The 25,012-nt window shown below is 56.7% G+C and overlaps 3 protein-coding genes across 9 annotated transcripts; 1 reads left to right on the plus strand and 2 right to left on the minus strand.

Annotated features, from left to right (window-relative positions):
• The first annotated feature begins 952 nt into the window (after nucleotides 1–952).
• DNASE1L1 (deoxyribonuclease 1 like 1) lies at nucleotides 953–7,673 on the plus strand. Of its 6 annotated transcripts, none has more exons than XM_081041998.1 (9): nucleotides 953–1,115; nucleotides 1,225–1,301; nucleotides 2,948–3,161; nucleotides 3,517–3,605; nucleotides 3,685–3,771; nucleotides 4,909–5,009; nucleotides 5,143–5,255; nucleotides 5,336–5,584; nucleotides 5,660–7,673. In XM_081041998.1, exons 3-9 carry the CDS (start codon nucleotides 3,027–3,029, stop codon nucleotides 5,801–5,803), a joined length of 918 nt encoding a protein of 305 aa, XP_080898124.1. In that variant the 5' UTR covers nucleotides 953–1,115; nucleotides 1,225–1,301; nucleotides 2,948–3,026; the 3' UTR covers nucleotides 5,804–7,673. The 6 variants fall into 6 exon arrangements, with proteins under 6 accessions (XP_080898124.1, XP_080898119.1, XP_080898122.1 ...); XM_081041996.1 differs by lacking the exons at nucleotides 953–1,115; nucleotides 1,225–1,301 and adding exons at nucleotides 1,123–1,224; nucleotides 2,062–2,193; XM_081041997.1 differs by lacking the exons at nucleotides 953–1,115; nucleotides 1,225–1,301 and adding exons at nucleotides 1,132–1,224; nucleotides 1,824–1,924.
• Nucleotides 7,490–10,287, minus strand: RPL10 (ribosomal protein L10). The gene is made up of 7 exons (XM_081042004.1): nucleotides 10,143–10,287; nucleotides 9,992–10,037; nucleotides 9,091–9,149; nucleotides 8,892–8,999; nucleotides 8,531–8,669; nucleotides 7,772–7,934; nucleotides 7,490–7,693 (listed from the first exon to the last, which is right to left on the minus strand). Exons 2-7 carry the CDS (start codon nucleotides 10,012–10,014, stop codon nucleotides 7,541–7,543), a joined length of 645 nt encoding a protein of 214 aa, XP_080898130.1. The 5' UTR covers nucleotides 10,015–10,037; nucleotides 10,143–10,287; the 3' UTR covers nucleotides 7,490–7,540.
• A 12,194-nt stretch (nucleotides 10,288–22,481) lies between these two features.
• Nucleotides 22,482–25,012, minus strand: EMD (emerin). 2 transcript variants are annotated; one of them, XM_081042719.1, is made up of 6 exons: nucleotides 24,660–25,012; nucleotides 24,391–24,498; nucleotides 24,148–24,225; nucleotides 23,806–23,939; nucleotides 23,300–23,346; nucleotides 22,482–23,217 (listed from the first exon to the last, which is right to left on the minus strand). In XM_081042719.1, exons 1-6 carry the CDS (start codon nucleotides 24,739–24,741, stop codon nucleotides 22,887–22,889), a joined length of 780 nt encoding a protein of 259 aa, XP_080898845.1. In that variant the 5' UTR covers nucleotides 24,742–25,012; the 3' UTR covers nucleotides 22,482–22,886. The 2 variants fall into 2 exon arrangements, with proteins under 2 accessions (XP_080898845.1, XP_080898846.1); XM_081042720.1 differs by lacking the exon at nucleotides 23,300–23,346 and having other exon boundaries at nucleotides 22,772–23,217; nucleotides 24,660–24,889.

Consider the following 25,012-nt stretch of genomic DNA (forward strand, 5'->3'; position numbering starts at 1 on the left):
TATGTACATAACATAATGTTACATGTTACACATATTACATTATGTAACTTTACATAACTACAATATTACAGAATTGTGCTACATGTATATATGTAAGTAACATGTAACATAGTATATGATGTAATATATAATATGTAGCCATATATACATATAACAGGAAATATATATGTATTATAGTATTTCTATATCGTTTAATATATTCGCAGTGTTGTCAACCACCACCTTTAACTAGTTCCAAAGTACGTTCATCACCCCCAAAAGAAAGCCCTGTACCTCTTAAGAAGTCTATTTTTTTATTTTTAAAGCATAATTTTAATAAATTTAAAAAAAACTTTTTTTAAAAAAAGCATAATTTTATTGATTAAAAATTTTTCCCCCAACTTGCTCATCGCCACCCGGAATCCATTAGCGCATAGGCCCTGGTACCGGCGACATTGTCCTGATGACCACACTGCAACCATCAAGTGAGGACCCACCTGCCACTCTCAGACCCCACTGGAGTTCCCCAGTTATCCCAACAGCGACAGTGCGGGACCCCACGCGGTACGGAGCTGTCAGCTCTCTAGTCCCCTTCTCTTGGGGACAGTTCCTCAGTCTGTCGTTGATTTGCACCACCGTGGCTAGTTCCTGCACAGACTGTCACTCACTTTGAGTCTCCAGAGAGCTCAGGAGTGTGCAGCCACACTGGGGCCTGCCCCAGGACATGGAGAGAAGGCCCTTGTCCTCGGGGCGCCCAGGCTGTCCGTAGGGCTCCCCTCTGTCGGGCGCGAGCTCCAATTTTTTGTGTCTTCTCCGACAAGATGCTGCCTGGAGGCGCCCCAGGGCGGCGCTGAGCCGCGGGCCCGGGAGAACGCAGCTCGGGGTTTGCACTGGGGCGCCAGCTCTTCCTAGCCGGGCGCCCTTGGCACAGGCAACTACTCATTAAGGAGCTGCCGCCGCTCGATCGCTCCCTGTGACTCACGGGTCTGACATCTGCCGGCAGCCCGGGGCCTCCTCCCCCGCCCATTCCCACGCAGGCCGGGGAAGGTTGGGTCTGGTGGGAAAGTGGGCTGGCGTGTTGGTTGTTCCCTGGCAAGGCGCCCACCCTACTTGCCAAAGCCGGGGCGGAGACAGAGGTTGAGCCTGCCTGCCGGGAAGGGTGGGGCCGCGGGCCTGGCCTGAACGCGGTGGGTCGGGAAGACAGTCTCTTCCTCTTCTGACAGTCTCTTCTCCGGCCTCTGCAAGGTAGGCGCAGCGATTCTGTGGGGTGTCGCGATGTGCTTACAGCCGAGGCAGGCGTGCAGACAAGCTGGTCTGCGCAGGTATGGGAGCCCTCTGGGCAGAGGGAGGGAGGAAATTCACCCCAAGGTGGGAGTGGGGAGTGAGAAGGGAAGGGAACCCCAGGACTGGGGCCAAGACTTGGTGTTGGGCCCTTGGGCTGAGCTTTGGGCTAAGTCCTGGAACAGTCACTCTCTGGTTCTTCTTGCCCTCCGTCCTCGTGGGGGACCCTGGCTCTAGAGACTCCAAGTCTACCCTTGCCAGCCCAGGGTTGCCGAAATGCCCACATACATCCCAAAATAGGCACCAGGACAGGAGACCCAAAATAGCATGAGTGACAGAGCAGGTGACCAGGGAGAAACAGGCATTGAGCGTAGCCAGGAGAGTGAAGGAGGTGTACAGAGATGTAATGACAGATGAACAGACAAGAGAGAGTGAAACACAGGCAGGTAGAGCCTGAGAGAGGCAGAAAGTGAGCCTGAGGGGGAAGGTGACAAGATGACAGAGAGGAGCAGGCAGACTGAAGTAGAGGGACTCATGTCACTGAATGAGAGCCCCATGAACAGGGAATGGATCAAGGGGCTGAGCCCAAGAGACAGCAAACTTTGGGTGAGTCTGAGACAAAGGTAAACCGAGAGAGACGCTCAGGAAGAAGGATCTCCAGTTGGTAAGATGAACAAGAACGACTCGCCAGTGGTGGCGGGGCGTGGGAAAGGGGCTCCATCACACACTGCAGTGGGGTGATTTGGCATATCTGAGATAATTATAAAGCATACAGCCTTGAACCCAGCAATTCCACTCCAGGGAGTTTGTCTTGTGTGATAACATCTCACAAGTGGGGAGACGGATGTGACCAAGGATGGTCTTCCTAGTTGCTGATGGTGGTGAAAAGGAGATGAACCCTGAGGTTGAACCCTGTGTACTGCTGGTGGGAATGTAAGTTGGTGCAGCTGCTGTGGAAAACAGTTTGGCGGTTCCTCAATAAATTAAACATAGCGCGTTAGCATATGACCCAGCAATTCCACTTCTGGGTGTGTATCTAAAAAGGAACCTCGTACTTGTACATTCATGTTCATAGCAGCATTACTGACAGTAACCAGAAGGTGGAAGCACCCCAAGTGTCCATGGAAAGAGGGATGGACAAAACGTGGTCTCTCCATACAATGCAATATTATTCAGTCTTAAAAAAGAAGGAAATTTGGACACACGCTACAACATGGATGAAGCTTGGGGACATCATGCTTAGTGAAATAAGCCAGTCACAAAAGGACAAATAGTGTATGATTCCATTCTGTGAGGTTCCTGGAGGAGTCAAACTAGTAGAGACAGAAAGTAGGGTGGTTGGTGCCAGAGGTTGGGGGTGAGGGGTTAGTGTCTAATGGGGACAGATTTCAGTCTGGGAAGATGATAAGTTCCGGGGATGAACAGTGGGGATGGTTGCATGACAGTGTGAATGCACTTAATGCTGCTCAACTGTACACTTAAAAATGTTTCAGATGGTAAATGCTGCGCTATGTGTAGTTTACCACAATTAAAAGAATGAGGTCGAGCCTTATGTGTCAGTGGCAGAAGGTGTCTACAAGGAGAAAGGCAGGAAATCTGCGATACTGGCAATTCTGGGAGACTGATGCTGGGCAGCAGGATGAGTATGACTTCTCTGTCCCATAACACCATGTCCTTCTGAAACCAGAACTGCGCCCAACTGAGACCACATCCTGGGCTGACTTGCATTCCTCCGGAGGGTGCCAGCAGCCCGCACACAGCCAGCCATGCACTGCCCAGCCACACTTCTGCTCCTCCTCCTGGCTGGTGGGGCTGAGGCCTTCCGCATCTGCGCCTTCAACGCCCAGCGGCTGACACTTGCCAAGGTGGCCAGGGAGCATGTGTTGGACATCTTAGTTCGGGTAGGTTCATCACTGTAGGGTCGCTGTGCCTCTGAGGACCAGGAGCCAAAGCCCCCAGCCCTACCTAACCAGGGACATGTCCCAGAGAAAAGGGGACATCAAGAGACATGGGTACCCTACATGGAGCATGTTCCTTGCCTGTCGTTAGCCTGAGTCTCTTCCTCTGTAAAATGGGTGCACTGGAGGTTCAGATGACAGTCTTCTCCCAGGTCTTTTCTAGCCCCACTGCTCTCTGTGGGCTGCAGCCAGCACACCATGACACTCTTGCCCACGTCAGTGCCAGTTCCTCAAGGACTCTATCCCCGTCCTGGGGTGGCTGGCACTGAGTGGGGCCGGCCTTCCTGGTGTCCTGCAGATCCTGGCTCGCTGTGACATCATGGTGCTGCAGGAGGTGGTAGACTCTTCTGACAGTGCCATCTCCCTCCTGGTTCGAGAACTCAACCGGTGAGGCGGGTTCTGTGGGTCTAATCGGGAGCCCTTCGAACCTCAGGGCCCCTGACCTTGGGCTCCCCTTTCCTGGCAGATTTGATGGCTCTGGGCCCTACAGCTCCCTGAGCAGCCCTCTGCTGGGGCGTAGCACATACATGGAGAAGTACGTGTACATCTACCGGTAAGGACAGATGGCGGCCAGGGCGGACTTGGCACTTGACCCACTGTGAGATGGTTTGGAATTCCTGAGGGCTACAGGCCCCTTCGTCCTGGGGCAGCCCTCACCTTCTCATCGCTCTTTTTCTCAATGGTTTTATTGAGATTCACCTCTCCTCTACCCTTGCCAGCTTTCCTGCTCGCATGTCCCTGTAGCAGGAGGCCTTCCTTCTCCACACACAGAGGTGGAGTCCCTCTGCCTCTCTCCTGGGGAAGCCACTGGGGCTCAGCGCAAGTCTGGCCCCCTCTTTGGGAGTGACTGGCTGCAGCTTCTGGGAAGAGGCTCAACGGGGGCCCGTCATGGGCCTTGGGTGGATATGGTTTCTGGAGACAGCACTAAGTCCCTGGGAGGACAGCCTGGAAGGGAGCCCACTGGTGTCAGGGTCGAGAGGGCAAGGGGGATGGTCAGGAAGGAGACCTGTTTCTCTATGCAGATGAAATTATATAATGTCTAGAATTCCTCCAAAATAACGGGGAAACAGAAACATGTGCACATGGGAATGCTCCACCCCAAAGTGGAAACAACCCAAGTGTCCATCAGCTGATGAATGGGTAAATAAAAGGGGTCTCTCCATTCAACGGAATGTTATTCAGCCATAAGAAGGAATGAAATGCTGACCCGTGCTACATCATGGGTGAACCTTGGAAACCTATGCTAAAGGAAAGAAGCCAAATACAGACCACATATTGTTTGATTACATTCACATGAAATGTCCAGAATAGGCAAATCTACAGAGACAGAAAATAGGTCAGTGGCTGCCAGGGGCTGAGAGGGAAGGAGAATGGGAAGTGACTGCTAATGGGTACAAGGCTTCTTTTCGGGTTGATAAGAATATTCTAGAATTGATTGTGGTGACGGTCGTACAACTTTATGAATGTACTGAACACCACTGACGTGTCCGTTTAAGCAGGTGAATATTGCAGTATGTGAATCCTATCTCAATAAAAAAACATTCTAGAAAAAAAGGCTAGGAAGGCTATGCCCACACAAAACAGAGCTGCTGGTGGAGGGCCCCCTTCCTGAGTGCCAGCTCTGATGTTGGCACTTGCAAACCAAAATCAGTGATGTGGGGCCACTGCTTCCCGTCCCTTGGTCCCCCAGGTCACACAAGACACAGGTCCTGGATTTCTACGTGTTCCAAGACAAGGATGACCTCTTTGCCCGGGAGCCCTTTGTGGCCCAGTTCACTTTGCCCAGCAAGGGTAGGAGAAGAAACCCTGCTATGTGGGAGCTGGGGGGTCTGGCTGGCTCTACTGGGGGCTTGGTCACCCGGAGGAGCCTGGGTAGAGAAGGGCCAGGAGTAAGTGAGAGCCCTCCCTCCCTGGGGACGTGCAGTCCTTCCCAGACTGGTGTTGGTCCCTCTGCACACCACTCCGAAGGCTGTGGAGAAGGAGCTGAACGCCCTGTATGACGTATTTCTGAATGTCTCCCAGCACTGGCAGAGCAAGGTAGGGCTGGGCAGATTACACAGGAGGGATGGGGACCGCATGGCAGGTTGGTCAGTCCCAACAGCTGGCCCCCTCTCCAGGACATGATCCTGCTTGGGGACTTCAATGCTGACTGCACTTCGCTGACCAAAAAGCGCCTGGGTGAGCTGCAGCTGAGGACTCAGGCAGGCTTCCACTGGGTGATTGCCGATGGGGAGGACACCACGGTGAGGGCCAGCACCCACTGTGCCTATGACCGAATAGTGCTGCACGGGGAACGCTGTCAGAGCCTGCTGCACACTGCAGCCGCCTTCAACTTCCCCAGGATCTACGGGCTCACTGAGGAGGAGGTAAAGGCGTGAGGCAGGAAAGGGGTTGCAGGGAACTCCCTGAGCCCTGACACTGACGTTGTGTCCCACCCCCAGGCCCTCAACATCAGTGACCACTACCCTGTGGAGGTGGAGCTGAGCCGGGCAGCACACAAGATCCAACCTCTCAGCCTGGCCGCCCTGTTGCTGCCGTCGCTGCTGCTGCCACTCCTGCCTCCCGAGCTGGGCCTGGTGGCCTGAACCCCACCTCCAGTCCCCACCCCTGTGCCTGGTGCCCACAGGTGTGACCACTGCCCTGCCTTCAGGACTCCAACCCTGGCCTCCCCCACCCATACTGCCCTGGGTGCAGAAGCAAAGCCTGAGGGGCTTCAATTCCATCCGTCCCCCACCCCCAGCCCCGGCCTGCCCAGCCCTGCCCATAGTGGACTGCAGCCCTTGGCCTTTGCTTTGGCTTGTGTTCTTTGCTTGGGCCTGTGCCGGGCATTAGAATACAGAAGAGGAAGGCAAGGGCCCTAAGGCTGGAGCCATGGCACTCTTCTCCCAGGTAGTGTTAGGAGAGAGGACAGGGCAGGCTCCAGGGCTGGGAGAGGGGAAGGGGTCTCTGAAGGTGGTGATCGTGGCTAAACTGCAGGGCTCAGAAGAGGGAATTACAACAGTAGAAAAGATTTCAAGAGAAGGAAACTTCTCAGCCTGCAGGCTGAGAAAGAAAAGCTCGATTGGAGGGACATTACATGTACATAGATGTGTTAAGAGGTCATCTTTATTGTACACAGGATTCTTATGAATCAATGTGAAAAGCCCAGCAGATAACAAGAATGAAGTTACACACACTATTGAACAATCAGAAACACATTTAAGCTCATTTGTAACTCAATGAATGAAAATAGCTACATACAGCCCTGGTGCTACAGTATGCTACATAGCTACACTGTATGCCCATAGCTACAGTGTCTTCCCTTAGTCCACACAGGCATTCACATGGCACACCCCCAGGGAGGCTTAGTTACCAAGGCTACAGGTGCCCAGAAAATACACGAAGCAGCCATCATGTAACCAGAACAGCGGTGAAAGCACAGGGCAAGGGGGTAGAGGACAGACATTAATCATGACCCTGTTGAGGGTATTGTCATGGGACCCTTCCTTCCCCAGCTCCATTTTCCAGAGAACAGAGCTCAGTAACCACAGCAGGACATCAGGTTCAATTGCAGCTAGTCTTATTTATGGTTTAGAACCATCTCCCTGAAATCAAAAATAAAGTAATTTTAAACTTTACAAATGAGGTGTCTTGCGGGCAGTGGGGACTCCGGGCTGACCACCCTGCAGGCTCTTCTCCCAGGTGCAGAGCCTCAAGCCATCCCACCTAAAGGCGCTCAGGGCCTCCTCTTCCTGCTCCCCCAGACATCCCTGCGACCTAACACTGCTCTTGCGGGAGCAGCCCCAGGCACACAATTGGGGTGACAGCCAGTTAACACGCCAAAATACTCAGACTGAGGGAGGCTACAAACCATTTGCCAGGTCTTGAAGCTCCATGGGACGCTTCCGGAGGGGTTAAGTGGATGATCCAGTGTCCTGAAGGGCTGTGTAAGAGCTGCGACCATGCCCAGGGGGCATTCATCTCTCCCCATTTGTAGTGATGCTGCTGCCGTAGGACCCATGGGGAAAGCTTCCACAGCAGCCCAAGGGTAGCCTTAGGACACGTCCCTTTTCACTCAGGGCAGGGTGCGGTATGAAGGCAGCACTCTAGTTAGACTGACCATGACCTTGACTTTTGACCTTCCAGACAGGCCCATGTCAGCATCCTAACTAGGCAACTAGGAGGCCATTCTGGGTTTGCTTGCTCACTGGCCCTAAGTTGTCAGCCTTTTTGGAAAAGGACAGTGACTCTGGGGTTCCTAGAGCCCCCCCCCACAAATGCAGATGCAAAGAGACAGGAAGTAGTTTTTATTGGTGGGTGTAAAGAGGAGGCACTGCCAAGACTCATGAGTGTAGGGCCCGCCATTTGTCCAGGGGCCCACGATTAGGGATGTATTTGACCCCACAGCCATCTGGGATGAGTCGCTTTTTAGCCACCATGTCTTCAAACTCGTCCGCATTAAACTTAGTAAAGCCCCACTTCTTGGAGATGTGGATCTGTGGAAAGAAAAGAATTGAGTCAAGATGATGACGGGGGCAAGGAAAGGCATGAACTAAAGCTGCAGCATAACTTACCTTCTGGCGGCCAGGGAACTTGAACTTGGCCCTGCGTAGAGCCTCAATCACATGTTCCTTGTTCTGCAGCTTGGTGCGGATGGACATGATGACTTGGCCAATGTGGACCCTCGCCACCGTGCCCTGGGGCTTTCCAAAGGCACCCCGCATACCTGTCTGGAGTCTAGATTGGGGACAGCATGAGGTTAGACATAAGTATCCACCAGAAAATGATGTCTCCTAGGTCCCTTAAAGCAACCTGTACAAGCAACAGGCTGCTTACACTACCAAGGACGCTGCTGTTTGCAGCCATTGCACACCGGGCCCCCATGGGGAAAAGAGCACGGTCGGCTTAATTGGCTGCAAGCCCCAAAGGAGACTTAGACTAGCCAAGATCCTTGCAAGGGGACACTGGGCTCATGTGAAAAGCCTTCCAACATGCAACTGCCCTGCCCCAGCAACCTCCTTGCTGACAGATGGCTGCCATCAGGCTCAAAGCTACTCCTCAGAAGGACCTCTCGCCACCTGCCACCCAGAGGCTAAGACTCAGTTACGATGCCCTTCTGTGTTTGTTTCTGGGAATCTGTTCTGTTCATCTATGCAGGGGTGGGAAGATGAAATGTCCACTGAAATCCTGCCAGTCACTGGCCTGGCTTGCTATGGGTAGCCAAGCCTTTATGTGGAGCCACCACCTCTTTGCCCCGACTGATAAAAAAACCGAGCCCAACAGAGACTCTCTCAACTTATGGGAAAATACCTGAACCCCAGGGCCCAGCTCACCTGTCAGCCCCAGCACATGACAACATCTTGTTGATGCGGATGACATGGAAGGGGTGGAGCCGAACTCGGATGTGAAAGCCGTCTTTGCCACAGCTTTTCACCATGTACTTGTTGGCACAAATACGGGCAGCCTCCAGAGCTAGGAAGTAGGGGACAGAAAGCAGCAGAGTGAGACAGGACGGCACAGAAGCACTTACCATGGCCCTCCCTGGCTCTCAGAAGACATCTGGATTGCCTGGGTGAGTTTCATAAATACACTCATAATTAATGAACTGGTAATTCCAGTACAGGGAGTACTCGATTTAGCCAGGGAAGCACACAAAAGAAATACGTGTCATTAACCAGGAGCCCTGCACCCCACCTTCGGAAGACAGCTGTTCATATTCATCTGACACCATGTGGCCACAGAGTGGGAACTCATCCACTTTTGCCTTCTTCCGCCCCAGGTCAAAGATGCGGATCTTGGCATCTGAAAAAAGCTTGGGTGAGTTGTGTGTGGGGTGCCATAGGCAACTGAGTCAGTGCAGCCAAAGCAGTCGGGGAGCTCTTCCACTACTTACCAGGGACACCTCGACAGAAGCGAGACTTGGGATACGGCTTGTTCTTACAATAACGGTAACTGCAGAGGGGGGAAAAAACCCAGGTTTGCGGGGGTTCACAAGTGAACTTGACAATAAGCACTTTGAGTGCTCCCTGGAAGTAAGACCAAAGGAGGGCTGGGAAAAGGGGGGAGGGAACCAAACACATCAATTTGTAAGCTGTCTCCATTCCAGTAAATTGGCTCTAAAGCAAAACAGATCTAAGTGGCCAAAAGTTATAGGATAACCACGTTAGAAACAAAGGCAAAAACCTTCCTTGATGCCTTACTGGGTTTTAAACTTCCTATAAAGGCAACACGTTGAAACAGACTTTCCCAGTTAAAAAACATCTCTCACTTCAAGGTACTGCCCACTACAAATTTGCCAAATGGCACACTTCAGTGTCCATCTAAAGACTTTGGGGGCACGTGGCATTTCGCTTCCTAGCCACGTGAAGGGCTCCCGGCGCCCTCTATAGGCCACCCGATATCTGAGCCTGCATAGCACGTAGCCCGGAAACAACAGACATGGCACACAAAGGCCCGGAGAAGGTAACTGAGCCAGAAAACGCGTCGAATTTCCAGGACAGAGAGCGGAATGCAACGTGGATGTCACTTCCACCCTGAAAGTGGCGCAACATATGCAGTCCAGGGTCAATGCAACAATGGAACCACTCAAAGAGCAACATTAAGTGTTAAGGGAAAGAAATGCATGACATAAACAAAGACCTAAAACAACCCGGAAGGTAATGGGGAAAACGTGGAGGCTAATCTCAAAACAGGAAAACCGTACTAGGAAGACCCCAACCCGCAGTTGCTTTCAGTGGACAAAGGTAGTTCTCCCTCTTTTCCCAGCTGTGAAATTGCATGGATTCAGCACTTACCATCGGGCCGGGCGACGGCCCATGGCGACACCAGGATCTTCAGTGGCTGCAAGGAAACAGACAAAGTCGGAATAGAAGACGAAGATAGGCTTCAAACCAGGAGAGAGAAATGGCAACGGTACGGGACGAATCTCGAAACATGACTACTCACCTCACCGAAAGGAAAAGAGGCGCTTCTACGCCCGGGTATGCCTTATATAGCCGGCCTATATTATTGCGTAGGAACCATAGAGTCGAGCCGAGGGCGGGTAGACGGTCTGTCAGACTTCCAGACCAGAGACACAGGGACATTCTGCGCCTGCGTGCGGGCGTGGCTGGACACATGCGCAGAACGGGGAAGAGGCTGAGCACCCGACAGCGACAGTCAGCTGGCAAATGGCGTCTGGCCACCTTCACAGGAGAGGTGCGCTGCCGACTAGCCATCTTGGATGTAGAATTCCGCCCGAGGCTTTGCTGTAACTGTGAAAGACGTATGTTCCGAGAATTGAAACAAGGGAACTACTGCCAAGTGGGGCTCACGGCGGCCGTGCGCGAGGTCTGGAGGAGGTGCAGGGCCAGGAACACGCTCTCCGTGCCTCCCTCTAGCCTCCAGGGCCCAGAGGGAACGCGCCATGCTGGAGCCTCCGCCTGCGTTCCTCTGTCGCTCGGGAGGCCAGAACGGGAGCCCTGCAACCTTGCCCCCATCCCCCGCCCTAACCAAAGAGCCCGCAGCTGGCTGTGCTGTGAGCCCAGCTCCCCTTCTGCGTTTCCCAGAGACCGGAGCTGGGACCTGTGACGGCCGGGGGTGGTCTGCGTCCTTCTGTGGGAGACAGGTGGAGAAGAAGCCTCCCCCTGAGATCCAGTGCCCAGGAGACCCCATAAGCACCATTCGACCCGCTTCACCCACCCGCAACACGCTGAGAAGGAGAAAAAAAGTGCTCCCAATGGTGACCTGGAGAAAGTGGGAAGTAGGGCTGCGACCCCACCGAAATGGCAAAGGGCACTGTTAAACAATCCCCCGCCCCGCCAGTCCTGACCTACGACACTTTGCTCCACAATGCTGGGGCACAGAATGTGACCTCCCCAACACACACTCCTTGCCCGGCCCAGTGTGTTCCACCGCCTCTTGAGTATATTTGCACAATTCTCCATAAAACATGGATTACACACATGCACGCACGCAGGCGCGCGCACGTACACACACCCTTACTGTCCACGGAGAGGTGGGCAAAGCTGGGACCAGTCACCCAGGTATGTGCTGTCTATCAAAGGTGTCTGTTCACGCTTCTGGACGTAGGGACAGCAGGAAGTAACAATCATCCCCATGTCACTTCCTAGACAGTGATTCAGAACCAGCTCCTCCGCCCTTCTGTGTGGTTTCCTCCCTGGAGATTGGGGATAACACTGCTACCAACCTCCTAGGGCTTCCATGAGGATGGGATGGATGAGTCCAGGCAAGTAGCACACACTCACAGACAGCATCACCAAAACTCGTGTTATCTGGCCCTGGGAACACTGACAGACCAGACTTCTCTACGACGGGCCTGCTGCAGAGTCTCCATGAAGGTGGGCAGTGTTTTCAATTTGAGATTGCTGACCCAGGGTCAGCACGGCCTCAGGAAGGCCAGGGTGGGAAGCCTGGAGTGAGGGGCCCCTTCCAGGGAAGGTGGTTTGTTCTGCCAGGATGAGGGGCAGGTCCTCTCTCAGCCAGGGGTTCGCCAAAGCCCCTCTGCCTGCGTAAAAGCAGGCCCTGCTTATTGATGCTGTGGGGTGGGGGATTCTTGGCCCCTTCACTCAGACCCAGGCTGGGATGAACCCACTTCTTTTTATATTCCTGTCCTTTCTTTTCACCAGGGACATGACCTTCCAAGAGCACTGGTTTTAGGTGTAAGCTCAGTTCTGGTCTCTCACCCTGTGAGGCGCATTAACTCTGAGCTCCTAACTGGGCCCCAGCCTTGTCCCCCCATCACCCCTCTGATTTCATTTGCTCTGTTGCCCCAGGGATTTCCCTCCCTTACCTGCGGGCCACCTGTGTATTTAAACGTAGACTGCCATCTCTGGAGGGCAGGGACTGGGTGTCCGAGAGCCACCATCCCCAATCCAGGCCCAGGCAGCACTGGGTGGGGACACCAACGCCCCTGGCCACAGTGATGGGCCAGCCTGGGTCAACAAGCAGTTGGTAACCAGGACTCAGAAATTCCACCCCGACTCTCCTCACTCGCCTCCCACAAGGGAGGAGGCCTCTAGAATCATCCCAGAATCATCAATTGAGAGTTTAGTAAATTTGGTCATGTAAAAAGGTATAACTTCTTGACAACCCAAACCAGCAAGCCTAGTTTCTTAAGAGACAGATTGAGGGAAAATGTTTGCATCTTATGTAAGAAAGGACTAAGAGCCCTAGCATGTGACTTTTGGGGAGACATTTACAGTGTCTTAACATGTTAAATGCCCATAGGTTTTGACCTGGCAATTCTGCCTAAACATAATTATCCTAGATGGAGATTGACACGTGTTCAAAGCTGGTAGTTGCAGTATTAACATAAATAGCAAAAAAAGAAAATGTGAAAGTACATCAATTGCGTATTCATTATGTAAATTATGCTACATGAATTCTATCGAGTACCAAGCAGCCAGAGAAGACATGAGCTAGACATTTGTGTACTGACATGGAAGGATCTCCAAGATGCATGGCTAAGTGAAACAATCACAATCAAAATGTGTAAGATGTGTTTTTTTAAAGTATGTGAATAACTATGTTGCCGATTGTATAGAAAAAATGAGGTTAGGAGAGAACCCAAGTTGTTAACAATCTTGCTTGGAATAATGTTACTTTGTGAAACTTCAATTATGTGCTTTAAAAGTGTGCAGGGTAGTAACGTACAATGGTACAGCCGCTGTGGAAGGCAACACGGCTGTTTGTTTTCAAGCTAAACATCCACCTCCATAGGATCCAGCCATTGCACTCTTGGGCATTTATGCCAAAGAAATGGACAGTTGAGATCACAAGAAAACCTGTGCACGAATGTTCCTAGCAGGTTTATTTCTGGAAGCCTAAAATGGGAACAAGCAACGCATCCTTCAGTGGGTGAACGCTTGAACCAACGCTGGTTGATCCGCACCAAGGACTATAGGCAGCCACATAAAGGAAGAAGTAACTGTCCATACAGGCAACAGCTTGGGTGGCTCTCAAGGGCATCGTGAGTGAAAAAAGCTCACCCGAGACCGCATACGGCATCGTTCCATTTGGGTACCGCCTTCAAATGACAAACATGTAGGGATGAGAATAAAATACTGGTCGCCATGAGTTGGCAGCAGGAGGGGAGGGGATGAGGCTGGGAAAGGTTAACAGGAGAGATTCTTGGGAGGGAACAGGCTGGACACTGACGGCGGCGGTGGTCACTTGAATGTATACGCGTGACGCAAGTGCACACTTACACGCCCAAGCGCACGCGCCCGTGGACACACAGACGAAAGCCGGAGCAGCTCTCGGACGGCACCAGTGCCATTTCCGGGTGTGCCACTGCACCAGATGTGCACATGCTGACGGTGGGGGGGCGGCGGGAGGGGCCCAGCTTCGCGTACGTTTCAGTGAAACTACATGCGAACTTCCTTTAAAATACAAGTTCACACAAAAGCACAGCAGCAGGGCTCGGCGTGCACAGACAGGACGCCCAGCACGGCTCTGCAAGAACAGGTCCCGCACTCCGCGCGGGAACCGCTATTGCGCGCGCAGCCCACGCTCCGCAGGCAAACGGCCGGGACTGCCGGGAGAGGCACTCCGGAAGGCAGAACCGAGAGGGGAGCGCGGGACACCGGCTAGTTTTCATTGGGCAGAAGAAGTGTCCGTCAGGACCGAGGGGCTGGGCTTCGTCGGGCGGCTCTGAGGGCGGGTCTCGTCCAGAGCTGAGATTGGTAATAGGAAGAGCTGCCCGGAAACGGTGGGCGGAGGGCGGTGGCCAGGGACCTGTGGGGCGGAGCTGCCAGTGGGCTGGCTGAGAGGAGGGGAGGGGAGGGGAGGGGAGGGGAGGGCTAGAGCGCCAGGGCGGTCGAGGAGACCGGCTCCCTGTTCCCGAGACGCGGGCATCTACGCCCTGTCCCTGGGACAAAGCCACCACCGAGTGCAGCCTCCAGGAGACTGTGGGGACTCTGTCGGGGGCCCCTCCCGCCACGCTCGGCAACTTCCCCACCAGGGACAGTGTATTGGTGTCCCAAGGGGCCTGGTGAGGGGGTAGAGGGCAGGGACCCCACCCGATGGTAAAGGGCGCGGTCGATGTCTGCGGCCCCCCTGGTCCTGGCCTCAGAAGCCTTGCTCTGAGCTCCCAGGCCGCAGAATGCGGACATGCTGTGACACACTTTCTCCTTCTGCGCCGCTCTGTTCCAGCGCCCGCTCAGTGCGTCTGGACGGTTCTCTGCTCTGCGTGCATTTTACATACACACAAAGACACGAGCGTCGTATCCAGGGAGAGGGGGGCAGAGCAGAGGCCACTCACCCCGGAATGTGCTGTCCCCACACGTGTCTGTCCACCACTCCGGAGGTGGGGACGACGTAACCAAGTCTCCCGAGGGTCACTGGACGGGGCTGCCCACCGGGGAGGGAATCCTGCTCCACCGCGCCTGCTTTTCTCCACGACCCCCCGAGGTGGCGGCTGTCAGCTGTCCCGGCCAGCCTCTCACCTGGGAAGGTCAAGGTGAGCCCTGCAGACAAAGCTCCGGGCTTCTCTAGAAGTGGGTGTGATCAGGAACCACCCCCATCCCTGTGGTTCTCACGCTGGGGTGAGAACACTCGAGGGCTTGTTCAAACCCAGGGTGCTGGCCCACCCCCACAGGCTCGGATCTTGCAGACCCCAGGTGGGGCCTAAGAATTTGCGACTCGAACAATCTCCCTCCCTGGGGATGCTGATGGTCCAGGGGCCCCACTGTGAGCAGCACGACTCTGGAGGCCTGAAGCTCCTAGGTGCGCGCCCCCTGCCCAACCTGGGGCTGACCCCTTCACAGGGACCCCACAGGTCTGAGAAATACCTGGAGGGCGCTAGCCTCCAGAGATCATGGGCTTCCTGTTGAGCGGCAGTCACCATTTCCTGCCTGGGTGCACTGGAGGGCGCTGTCCCAGCCCAGGCAGGGAACGGTGTCGGGTTTCTGTAGGTGCTCAGCAGTCGCCAGACTGGAGCTGGTAACATCTGGACTTGTAGGAGAGAGGGGCGGAGATCAGATGTGTGCCTGGGAGTGGGGGTGGAAATAGCTCTCCCATGAGGCAGAGGAAAGAGCCGCACGCCCAGCCCGGGGATGGGCAAGGAATGTGGGCCCTTTGACTTGACAGAAAGGCTGTTGGGGCACATGGAGACCAGAGAGCAGGTTTCCTGCCTGGGAACTGCCCTTGTCTGGTCTGGGGGTGTGGCAGGCCCTCCAGCTGGCAGGAAGCCTCTGCCTTTGCTGCTGAACGTTCCCCACCAGGAGCGTCTCCTAGCACCTGAGTGACACTGCGGAGACCTGCTCTCTGCCCCGCACCACGACCCGCCCGCCTTTTGCAGTGCTCGGTGGTTGGCCTGCGTTAGGCTCCATGGTGACCTGTCGTCTACTTGGAGCGACAGGCAAAGAGCAAAGCCCGTGCCTGGCCACCATTTGTCCCCGGGCCCCCGGACCCTGAGCATGTTCTGGCTGTGGGAACTGATGGTGGAGTAGCCTTTGGCTTTCCTTTTCTGTGATCCCCTCCTCCGCCCCCTTTTCCTGTTGGGTCAGCGGGCTGTTCCCTGGGGACTGGTTCAAGCTCTCTACATGTGAAGGACAGGAGCCCTGAGTCACATCTTGCCACTATTTTCCCCCACTTTGTCACTTGTCTCTTGACTTTGTGGTTTGTGTTTGGTCAGGCAGATGAGTTTAGTTTTCATGTCATCAGACATTCCAGGCTTTTCCTAATGGCTTCTGGGGTTTCCCGTCGGTTTGTTTGCTTCAGACTTACTCAGAGTGGCCTTCAGCATTGAAAAGCGTGTATTGGTTTCCCCTTGCTGCGTCACAGAGTGCCCCCAACATAGCACCTTAACGCAACTAACACTTGTGACCTCCTGGTGTCTGAAGGAAGACTGGATGTTAGAGGGCGCTGTGCGGGAGTTCTGCCCCAGGGTCTGTCACAGGCTGCAGACGGGGCATCAGCCTGCAGGGAGAGGCTCTGCTCCCAAGATCGTCCGCTGGCTGTGGCAGGGGCCTCAGTGCCTCCCCACGGGGCCTGCCATAGAGCTGCTCGGGGCCGGGCTTCCCCAGAGCCAGGGCACAGAGAGCAACGGAGGGAGAGCCGCCTCAAGATGCAAGCGACAGTCTTTTGGTCACTTCCTGTCTCAGGGACCCTCCCTCACCTGTGCTGTATTTCGGGGTTCACACAGGACAACCGCAGCACAGTGCTGAAGGGGACAACACCACCCACGAGGATGTAGGGTGTTTGGTTCGTGGTGAATGAGAAGGCTCGGAGGACTGACCTTGCCCTGAGCCTGTGTGTCCGGGAACGAGGACTCCTGGTCCTGCACATGCCCCCCAAGATCAGGTCCCGTGTCCTTTGTCTAAGTGGGGGTGGCAAGTTCTGGCCCTGGGACCAAGACGGGCAGCCCTGTGTTCCTAAGGGCAGAGAGTGGCTCTTTGTCTTCATAGGGTTGTAAACAAAACGCAAAAGCCAGAGGAAGAAAGAAGAATGCGCGACCAGGCCGGTGTGGCCCACAGAGCCCAGGATGTGTGCTCTCTGCCCTTTGCAAGGGCGTTTGCAGCCCCGGGGGCAGTGCCAGGTCGCTGTGCAGCCCAGGGCACAGGGGACAGGAAGTTCCTTCTCATCACAGCAGCCCTTGCCAGCATGCTGTGAGTCCCCACCCCAGCCAGGGCAGCAGGTCGCTCCCCGACAGCCAATGTCCCCAGCCAGCCAATGTCCCCAGCCGGGGGCTCAGTCCTGCCCCCCATTTGCTCTCCTTCCCCAGCGGCAGGGCTGGCCTCCCTCAGCACACAGCCAAGGTCCCTCCTCTCCCCCTGCCCTCCCCTGCAGCCTGCCACCATGCAGCCTGGAAGCAGTTGGGGGCAGGGAGGCGGAGAGGTGCGGGTCACACTGCAGGTGCAGGCCGACAAGCCCCTTTTCTTCAGCGAGGGTATCAGGTAGCCCTGGGCTGGGCTCTGGTGGCTGAGGGGGCAGGGGTGGCAGCCTTGGGAATAAGGAGCTCCCACTGAGGCTGAAGGAGGCTCTTGGCATGTGGTTTCCCTGGAGACATGCCTGCCCCATCCTTCCTGGCTGGGGCTCAGAGGTGGTTTCCCAATGCCAAGCTGGGTGCCGCTCAATTTGTCACACAGGTTCTGTGGGCGGTGAGTGCTTTTCCTGTTGGCTCTCGCTGCCGGGCAACACTGAGGCCCTTGGGGACGGCTCCTGGTACCATGCGAGGCTGCGTGTGCTTCTTGAACCCAAGGACAGCGAGTTTCTGGGAAGCTGGGTTCTGCTTGCCAGGAGCAGAAGCAGAGACTGAGGTGGCGCTTGCTGGCCTGGCCTCCGGGATCCCAGTCATGGTTTCTGGGAACACGCCTCAGCCAGGGTGTCGAGCCCCACGGTCCTGGGGCTCCTCCGGAGACGCGTGGGCCCGGTGCAGCCCCACACTGCTGAGCCACTGACCACCGTCGTCACTGTCCTGGGACCCCTGGCCTGTGCCTAGGCCTAGCCCCTTCCCGTCCCTCGACCCTGGGTGGGAGGCACCGTGAGGACGGCCCGCTTACCTCGCAGTCTTCCCTCGGGAGCCGCCTGCTCGCAAGGTCTGTGGAGGGCTGCACGGCCACTGTGCCCATCCTCAGCCAGCTGCCAGTTGCCCCGCCTGGCCATGTCCTCCCTGGGGCCTGCTCCAGGATGGGTACAGTCACAGCACCTGCCAGACCCTGTCCCACCCACTCTGTGCCCATCCTTGGCCTTCCCCCTCTCTGGCCGAGGACCTGGCTGTTTTCTCAGTGAGCATGGGATGTCTGTGCCCGGCCTGTGTTCGGCACTTGTGCTGACCCAGGACAACCTCTACCCGCCCACTGCTCCTGGGTTTCCTCAGCCCTGCCGCCCTGGCCGTGGCCTCCCTGGGCTCATGGGACCTGCTCTGACACCCATAGCGGGTCCTGGAAGTGGCTGAAGCCAGCCTGACCTCTGAGTGTCACAGTGTCCTTCTGCCAGAGAACGCCTCCCTGGGGATGCCTTGGGCTGGACGAGGAGGCTGGTATACAGTACTGTCCCTGGCCTCTGAGGACCTGTCCCCAGCTCTTTGGGCCCGGGGCCCTGAGGTGGGATGAGACTACCGTGCGTCGCAGAGCGCCAAGTGCACATTCGGTCCCCAATGCCGACACCCTCACCCGTCATGCTCACTGACCCTGAGCTAGTGGCTGCCCCCTCCTCAGCCCTTGGCTCCATCGGGCTCCCCTGGGGGGGCCCCAAGCACCCCTTCCCCAAGCCCTGTAGTGGAGTGAGTCTGCTCGTGCTGGGGAACTCTGTGGAAACCCCACGTGTCCCCAGACAGACTAAAGTTCTCGTGGTTGATGTGATGGGACTTCCTCACTGTCTGGGGTGGAGTGGGGTGGGCTGGTGCAGCCCTACCCTGAGGAGCCACCCTCCTGTCTCCCCCTGGGTTTCTCCCAGCCTCCTGTGGGGAAAGGCGGCAGGGAGAGTCATGTGCACCCGTGTGCTGGGCAGGGGTGGAGACTGAGTGTGGGGTAGCAGTGGTCAGCTCGGCCCTCCCCCTGCCCTCCGCCTGCCATGCCTGGACTCCCACCACACAGGACCTGCAGGATGGGTGGGTTGTGCCCTACGGGGGTGGCCAGACATCCCCTCCCCGACTTCGTAGGTGAGATGGGGCCAGCTTGGGGCGGTGATGTGCCCGGGAGCCCTCCTCTACTCCTGGACCTAATGGCGAGCAGGGCTCGGTGTGGTGGAGTGCGCCTGGTGGCCTGGGCAACCACCCTGCTGGCTCTGGGTGGGTGTCCCGTCGTCAGCACCCTGTGTGTGAGGCCAGCAGATGGCCCGCGCCTTGCTCCTCCCTGTGTCCTCCTCGGGTGTCCTTTGGGATTTGCTCAGTGGGGAGGCCGGCTCCCAGGCCATTTGCCCCCAGCAGGATGAAGGCCCGCTGGGTGCTCGGCTTCCTGGTGCCCCTGCAGGTCCTTCATGGAGCCCCTCACAGGGCCGGTACCCCGTCTCACCCCCTCCTTCTCCCGCCTGGCCAGTAACCTCTGTCGAGGGAGCGACCCAGCGGCCGTTCCCCGCAGCCTGGCATCTTCCACCGTTGCTGCCCCACGTGTCGCGTTGTGCCTGGGCACATGTGGTGTTGGTGGAGGCGCAGGGACTGCTGGTTCGCTTGGCTCAGCTCGGGGGCTGCCTCCTTGCAGGCCCCACCAGGCAGGGCCTTGGGGGAGAGAGGCAGGACAGTCTCCTCTTGGAGGGGCAGCCCCCGGTGGGGGCAGGCGGCCCGGGTGACTCGGGAGGGCGGGGTGCCCTGTGTGTGCAGAGTCCTGGGTGCCCAGTGGGCCGAGGGGAGAAGGGGGTGCCTCGCAGGGCCGGGCCTCTCTGGGCATGTCTCCACCTCCTCCTGCCCCCTCTCCCGCTGGGCAGCTTCTGGCAGCCTGCAGAGTGCAGGAGCCTCCCTCCACTCCCGGCATGGCATGGGGGGACAGTAGGAGGGCCTGGCAGGGGGCCTGACTTTCCGCAGCTGTGTCCTGCCTCCCCTGGGGTGAGGTGTCTCCCAAGACTGGCCACCCGGAGCCGCGGGCAGCAGTCCCGCGTCAGGTGCAGGAGCAGTGGGCGTCAGGTCCAGTTTCCAGTCCCTTAATGCCGTTGGGTTTCTAAGTGGTTTATCCTCATTGAGTCACAGGATGTGCACCTCTTCAGGTGTTCTCTTGGGTGATACCTGCTGGGTGGGGGACCCAGCTGGCCCTGTATGCACCCTCTCTAGTTGGAGCAGTTAGCTGTGCCACAGCATGGGGTGTCAAGGCAGGGGCACCTCTGGGCCTGCTTAGTGCTGTCTGCTGCTTCCCCTGGAACCATAGGTATTTCGCGGTCGAGGGCTGGGGTGAGGAGCATGGCATCTGGTGTCTAGTGTTGGCCACTCACACAGGGCACTCCTCCCTTGTCACCCTCAGGGACGTAGCTCAGCTGCCTTCCCCCACTGCCACCCATGCTGCCCCCTCTGCTCTGTCAGATTCCCCAGCAGTTGTCTCCCCCAGTGATAGAGGAGCCTGGGGCTCGTGGCCCAGGGGCAGCTGCTGCCCCTAGCTGTGTCCCCAGCATTGCTGGAGAGGAGCCCATAGGGAAGGAAAGGGGGTAGGACATGACGGGCCCGCGTCCTGAGGAGTGAGCGTCCTGGAGGCCTCTGTTGCTATACGGGGAGACCCCAAAGTCCTGGGGGGCCTTGGAAGGGGAGGGCTTCTAGCTCTTAAAGGAGGTAGTCCCCGAGCCCTGGAAAACACTATGTGGAGACCTAAAAGTCTGGATTTCAGTTGGAAGCATATGGAGCCCTCAAAAGCCTTTGGACTGAAGCGTCCAGAGCGCCAGGGAGCACTCAGGTGCCCTTAGGGGGCTCCAGAACTCTGGGGGTGGGTGCGGAGCATGGGAGTGGGGGTGCGCAGAGCCCTTGGGTCCACCGGAAGAATGCACGAGCACTCAGGGTCCCACAGAGTCTAAGGGGGCGTCTCCAAGCCCATGGAAGCTATGTAAACTCTGAGCTCGGGGTCTCAGATCCCTGGGGCAGCAGGTTCAGAGCCCCCTGGCTTGGAACCCTCACGCATCCTCCATCTGGCACGCAGTGATGAATGGACATGGTTGTCCTTGGGGAATAAATGAACGAAAGGGGGGAGACTGTGTCACATGAGCATCACCTCTTCCCTCGCTTTTCTCATGACAGACACTACTGCGATTGCCAAGCACACCTACCTAGCCTCCTTTCCTGCAACAGATGGAAGAGCAGCGAGTTAGAGAGGGCCGTTCCTTCCAGAAGCCATGTCATCTCTCTTCCCTTCCTTGGGATGCCCCAAGCCCAGCTCCCCTTCCTCTCTTGCTGTCCCTTCTCTCCACCTCAGCTACTTCATCTTTGGCATGTTAACCTTGCCACTTCCCCAGGCCCCACGTGGGCTTCACTGGGCTCTACCTGTCTCCCCCAACAGCAGCCCCAGGTAGTGCTTGTGTGTGTGGGTCCCTCCTAACATATTTGATTTGGGATCGGTTGCTGAAACAAGCTGTGTTACTGTGACCCTCCAGGGTCCTGGTGTACCGGAGACCTGCCCCTCCCCTCATACAGCAACACTGATCTGTTCATCAGGCTCTATTGTGGCTCAGGCAGCAGCGTCTTCTGGCCCTGCCTTCCGCCAACAGTGGCGCACCCCTTGCACCCTCCCAGTGCAAGGGCATCCCGGTCTCAGCCCTTGCACTGGGAGGGTGAGGGGCAGAGGCCTGGGGCCCCAGGGAGTCCACGCCACAAGTGGCTGTGCCCTGGGGGTGGAGCCAGGTGGGAGGGGCTTAAGCAAAGAAGAGGCTACGGCTGTGGGAGTGGTGAGAAAAATAGAAGCAATTCATTTTTTTCATTCTTTTGGTATTTTAAATGCAGAAATAGCCTGTGTTACTTTTAGGAAAACACCCAAAAAACGTGGCGAGAGACTAGGATGCAGCAAAAAGAAATCCCGGGAGCTGTGGGGTAGGTGGGTCCCAGTCCTGGCCTAACCGGCGCTTGCTGTGTGGCCATGTACAGTGGAGAGCCCTGAAGGCTCAGGAGGCCATGCGTGCACGTGCTGGCGCTGCCAGGGTACTGTGCCAGGTGAGAGGCCTGGGCTGGCTGAGTCCTACCACCAGTCAGAGGTGAGAGGAATTGATGCCAGTACCCCCGCCATCCGGGAAGCCCTGGCCTCACCTCTGCTTCCCACCGGCCTGCGTGGAGCAGATGCCAGCCCCTGCAAGCTTTCCCACCACCCTCTGGCAGCATACCAACAGGATGCAGTGTCTTACACGCCATTCTACTTTGGGCTTCCTTAGCACCCACTTTAAAAACTGTGTAAAATGTGACGATTACACAATACCCACAGCGGGAAACCTGGAGATGAGTGAGAATAGTCAGCTGAGGGATAGGGTTACCCAGCGTGATAGGGCATTGCAGAATACTGGGAGCTTTTCCCCATAGCATTAAACAAGCAGCTTCCAGGAGAAATGGCCCACCGAGCACATGCAGCCCTTCGGCACCAGGCTTGGCCTCAGCTCTCTATGCTTAAAACGTCCCAAGCCAGCACTGTGAGAGTACCCTCGCCTGCATTTCCAAGTGGGCTTTCCAGACCCCATGCTGCTGGTTATTTTCATAACTAGTTATAAGAGGTCTGAGTAATGAGTCAGGGAGTGGACCCCACAAGCCAATCCCAAACACGTCTGTGGGTGACATGTGATCCTTATCCCAAGCCCAAAGCAAAAAGGGAAAACCAACTAAGGCAGGTGGTGAGCCTAGAGACCCAGGGCAGAGCCCAACCCTTTCCCCAGCAGGAAGAGTCCACGCATTAAAAACAAATGGTCTTTTTATTGTGTCCACGAAAACAAAGGAAGGGTGGCCTTTGGTTAATCCCAACAAGGTGACAACGAACAGGAGGCATGCGATGACAGCAACCATGTTCTCTCCAGGAGCAGGGTCTTGCTCTCCTGGGTCCTAAGGGTCAGAGGCAAGCAGGCCCAGGAGGCTCCAGAGGAAGGTCCGCCCAGGCCCGCCATGCTGCAGAGGACCTGAGCTAGCTTACCTTCCTGGCAGGACACGGCCGGGGGAGCAAGCACTGCCCCAGGCCCGGCCCAGCACCCCCAAGCTAGGGGTGCTGAAAACAGAAAAACACAGAAACCCCCCCCCCCCAGCAAACCCTCCTAAAGCAGTTGACCAGGACTTCTGAGAGGAGCTGGCCAAAGCTAGCCAGACCCTCAGGGCTGGGTCCAGAAGGGGTTGCTATCCTCCTGCATGAAGTAATACACGAAGAGTAGGAAGGCAGCAAAGACCAGGAACAGGAGCAGCAGGCCCCAGAGTGGGACCTGACGGTCCTGGCCCAGGCCAGCCCCATGGGCCTGCTTTTCTGGCCGGATGGCACGGCGGGTGAGCCACAAGGGGGAGGAAGAAGATGAGGACACCAGAGAAGAGGAAGAGGAGGATGTGGGGAAATAGGACAAGCCCAGGGAGCTTCTGGAGATGTTGGAAACAGGGCGATAGTGTGCGATGTTCTGGTAGGTGCCGTCCCGGCCATACATGGGGCGTTCCCTGAGGCAAAGAGGGAAGCAGATGGGCCAGGAGGGCTTGGGCCCAGAATCGGCCCCGACCCCTGGCCCGTTCCACTACTCACCTGTCTTTGCCCTCCTCTTCAGAACAGAAAAGGCTGTCATCACGCACCTAAAGAATCAGGGTGAGGAGCATGAGTGGCAGTGTCAGGGTGGCCCTGTCATATCTGTGCAAAGTTCCCTGGCTGGCCTTGACTGATCGTTGTTGAAAGGCCAGGGCTCTTCCCCTTTACAGAACCCTTTGGAATTCCTGGCCTTATGTCCGTGGGGCCTTGCCACTTGCTCAGTGACTGTCTTGGCTAGCTGCATCCTACTTTCTGCCTCAAGATTATCAGAAAGAGCTCAAACCCAGATCCCAGATCAGGGTACAGAGCATGTCCCACGTGCTCTTGTCAAACAGTTCTGACAGCTCCCCAAAGGAGGACCCTGACAATCAGGTGTCTACTGACCCCATCTCTCCCTGGAGGCTTGAGAGCCACCATTTGCACCCAGTGGCCTCCTTGATGTATCCAAAGCCAGCTATGCCCCCCGAGGTTGTACCCAAATAGAGGGTGCCCCACAGCTAGCTCACCTGGTGGTGAAAGGTGTCCGTATCTGAAAGTGACGCCGAGTGCTGGCGGAAACCCTTGGATGGGCCCATAAACTCAGGATCCCCGTAAGTCTTGGTGCTCAAGTAACTCTCCTCATAGTAGTCATCATTATAGCCTTGGGAGGGGGGGAGAGCGGTAGCAGAGGGGGCAGCAGTGTCCCCTGCCTGGCCCAATGGCCCTAATTTGAATCCCATTTGGGGTGTGTGACACTGTTTCTCCCCTCCAGGGCTGCTGAGGGGCGGTGGGGGTTGAAGTGTCAGGTTCTCTCTGACACTAGGATCCCTGAGGAAGTGGAATGACGTCAGGGCCCACTGCTGCCTTACCCTTGCTCTGGTAAAGTAAGGCATCCTCTTTCTTGGGCAGATCGTACATATCGGAGTCCACAGAGGCTGAATCTGAGTCTAAATTGGGGGAGGAGGGGACGCAGAACCATTTGCCCCATGCTCCCTTTCCGCCAGGCCCCTCCCCACCAGCGCCCCTGCCACACCCTCGAGACCCCATCCTCCCCATAGCCCAAACCCTGTCCCCACGGGCAGCCAGGTCGGGCTCTGAGGCGGGGGCCTCACCGGAGAACCGATAGGAGAAAGAGGATGAAGACGAGTTATGGGGCGAGAGCCTCCGCCTCTGGGTCTCGTACTCGAAGATTTTCTTTTCGTAGAGCTTGCGAGTGGAGCCTGGCCAGACATGGGGCGCGGGGCGGTCAGGGACGCAGGCAGGGAGGCCGAGGAAGGAGTCCTAGGAGGGGGCGCGAAGCGCGGGCGGGAGCCTGGGGAGGGGTCGGGGGGGGGGGACGCAGGGCCTAGCGCGGGGAGGGGGCCCGCCCGCCACCGCGTACCCACGACAGGCCCGTGAGGGATGTTGTACTGGCGCAGCACGGCGGCCAACTCAGCGTCCGACAGGACCGCGTAGTCGTCCATGGCGGGCGGCGAAGGCCTGGGGGAGACCCCGGCCTAGCGACACAGGCCCAACTACCTCGGAGCGCGGCCGGGGTAACACGAAAGCCTCGGGAGCGGCTGCACTCGCGTCACGCCCGCGTCACGCTGGCGTCACAGTCGCGGGTTCTGCGAGCTGCGCGCGCAAGGCAGGCGGAGCCAGGCCACTGGGAAGCAGCCGGCGCAGACCGGTCCTGCCGTGGGAGTGGGCGGGGCGGGCCTGGTGAGCCTAGACGTCACAAACAGGCAGGATTGG

The sequence above is a fragment of the Rhinolophus hipposideros genome, assembly GCF_964194185.1.
Source record: "Rhinolophus hipposideros genome assembly, chromosome: X".
NCBI classification, from domain to species: Eukaryota; Metazoa; Chordata; class Mammalia; order Chiroptera; family Rhinolophidae; genus Rhinolophus; species Rhinolophus hipposideros.

What these genes read in the sequence shown, in the direction of transcription:
- DNASE1L1 (XM_081041993.1), top strand. Translation starts at nt 3,027, where the DNA reads ATGCACTGCCCAGCCACACTTCTGCTCCTCCTCCTGGCTGGTGGGGCT. An exon ending in TGTTGGACATCTTAGTTCGG is followed by an intron (nt 3,162 to 3,516) that starts GTAGGTTCATCA and finishes GGTGTCCTGCAG; the next exon opens with ATCCTGGCTCGCTGTGACAT. An exon ending in AAGTACGTGTACATCTACCG is followed by an intron (nt 3,772 to 4,908) that starts GTAAGGACAGAT and finishes TTGGTCCCCCAG; the next exon opens with GTCACACAAGACACAGGTCC.
- RPL10 (XM_081042004.1), bottom strand. Translation starts at nt 10,014, where the DNA reads ATGGGCCGTCGCCCGGCCCGATG. An exon ending in CTTCTGTCGAGGTGTCCCTG is followed by an intron (nt 9,000 to 9,090) that starts GTAAGTAGTGGA and finishes AGCTTTTTTCAG; the next exon opens with ATGCCAAGATCCGCATCTTT. An exon ending in AGTTCCCTGGCCGCCAGAAG is followed by an intron (nt 7,694 to 7,771) that starts GTAAGTTATGCT and finishes TTCTTTCCACAG; the next exon opens with ATCCACATCTCCAAGAAGTG.
- EMD (XM_081042719.1), bottom strand. Translation starts at nt 24,741, where the DNA reads ATGGACGACTACGCGGTCCTGTCGGACGCTGAGTTGGCCGCCGTGCTG. An exon ending in TTTCTCCTATCGGTTCTCCG is followed by an intron (nt 24,226 to 24,390) that starts GTGAGGCCCCCG and finishes CCCCCAATTTAG; the next exon opens with ACTCAGATTCAGCCTCTGTG. An exon ending in CGGACACCTTTCACCACCAG is followed by an intron (nt 23,347 to 23,805) that starts GTGAGCTAGCTG and finishes CTGATTCTTTAG; the next exon opens with GTGCGTGATGACAGCCTTTT.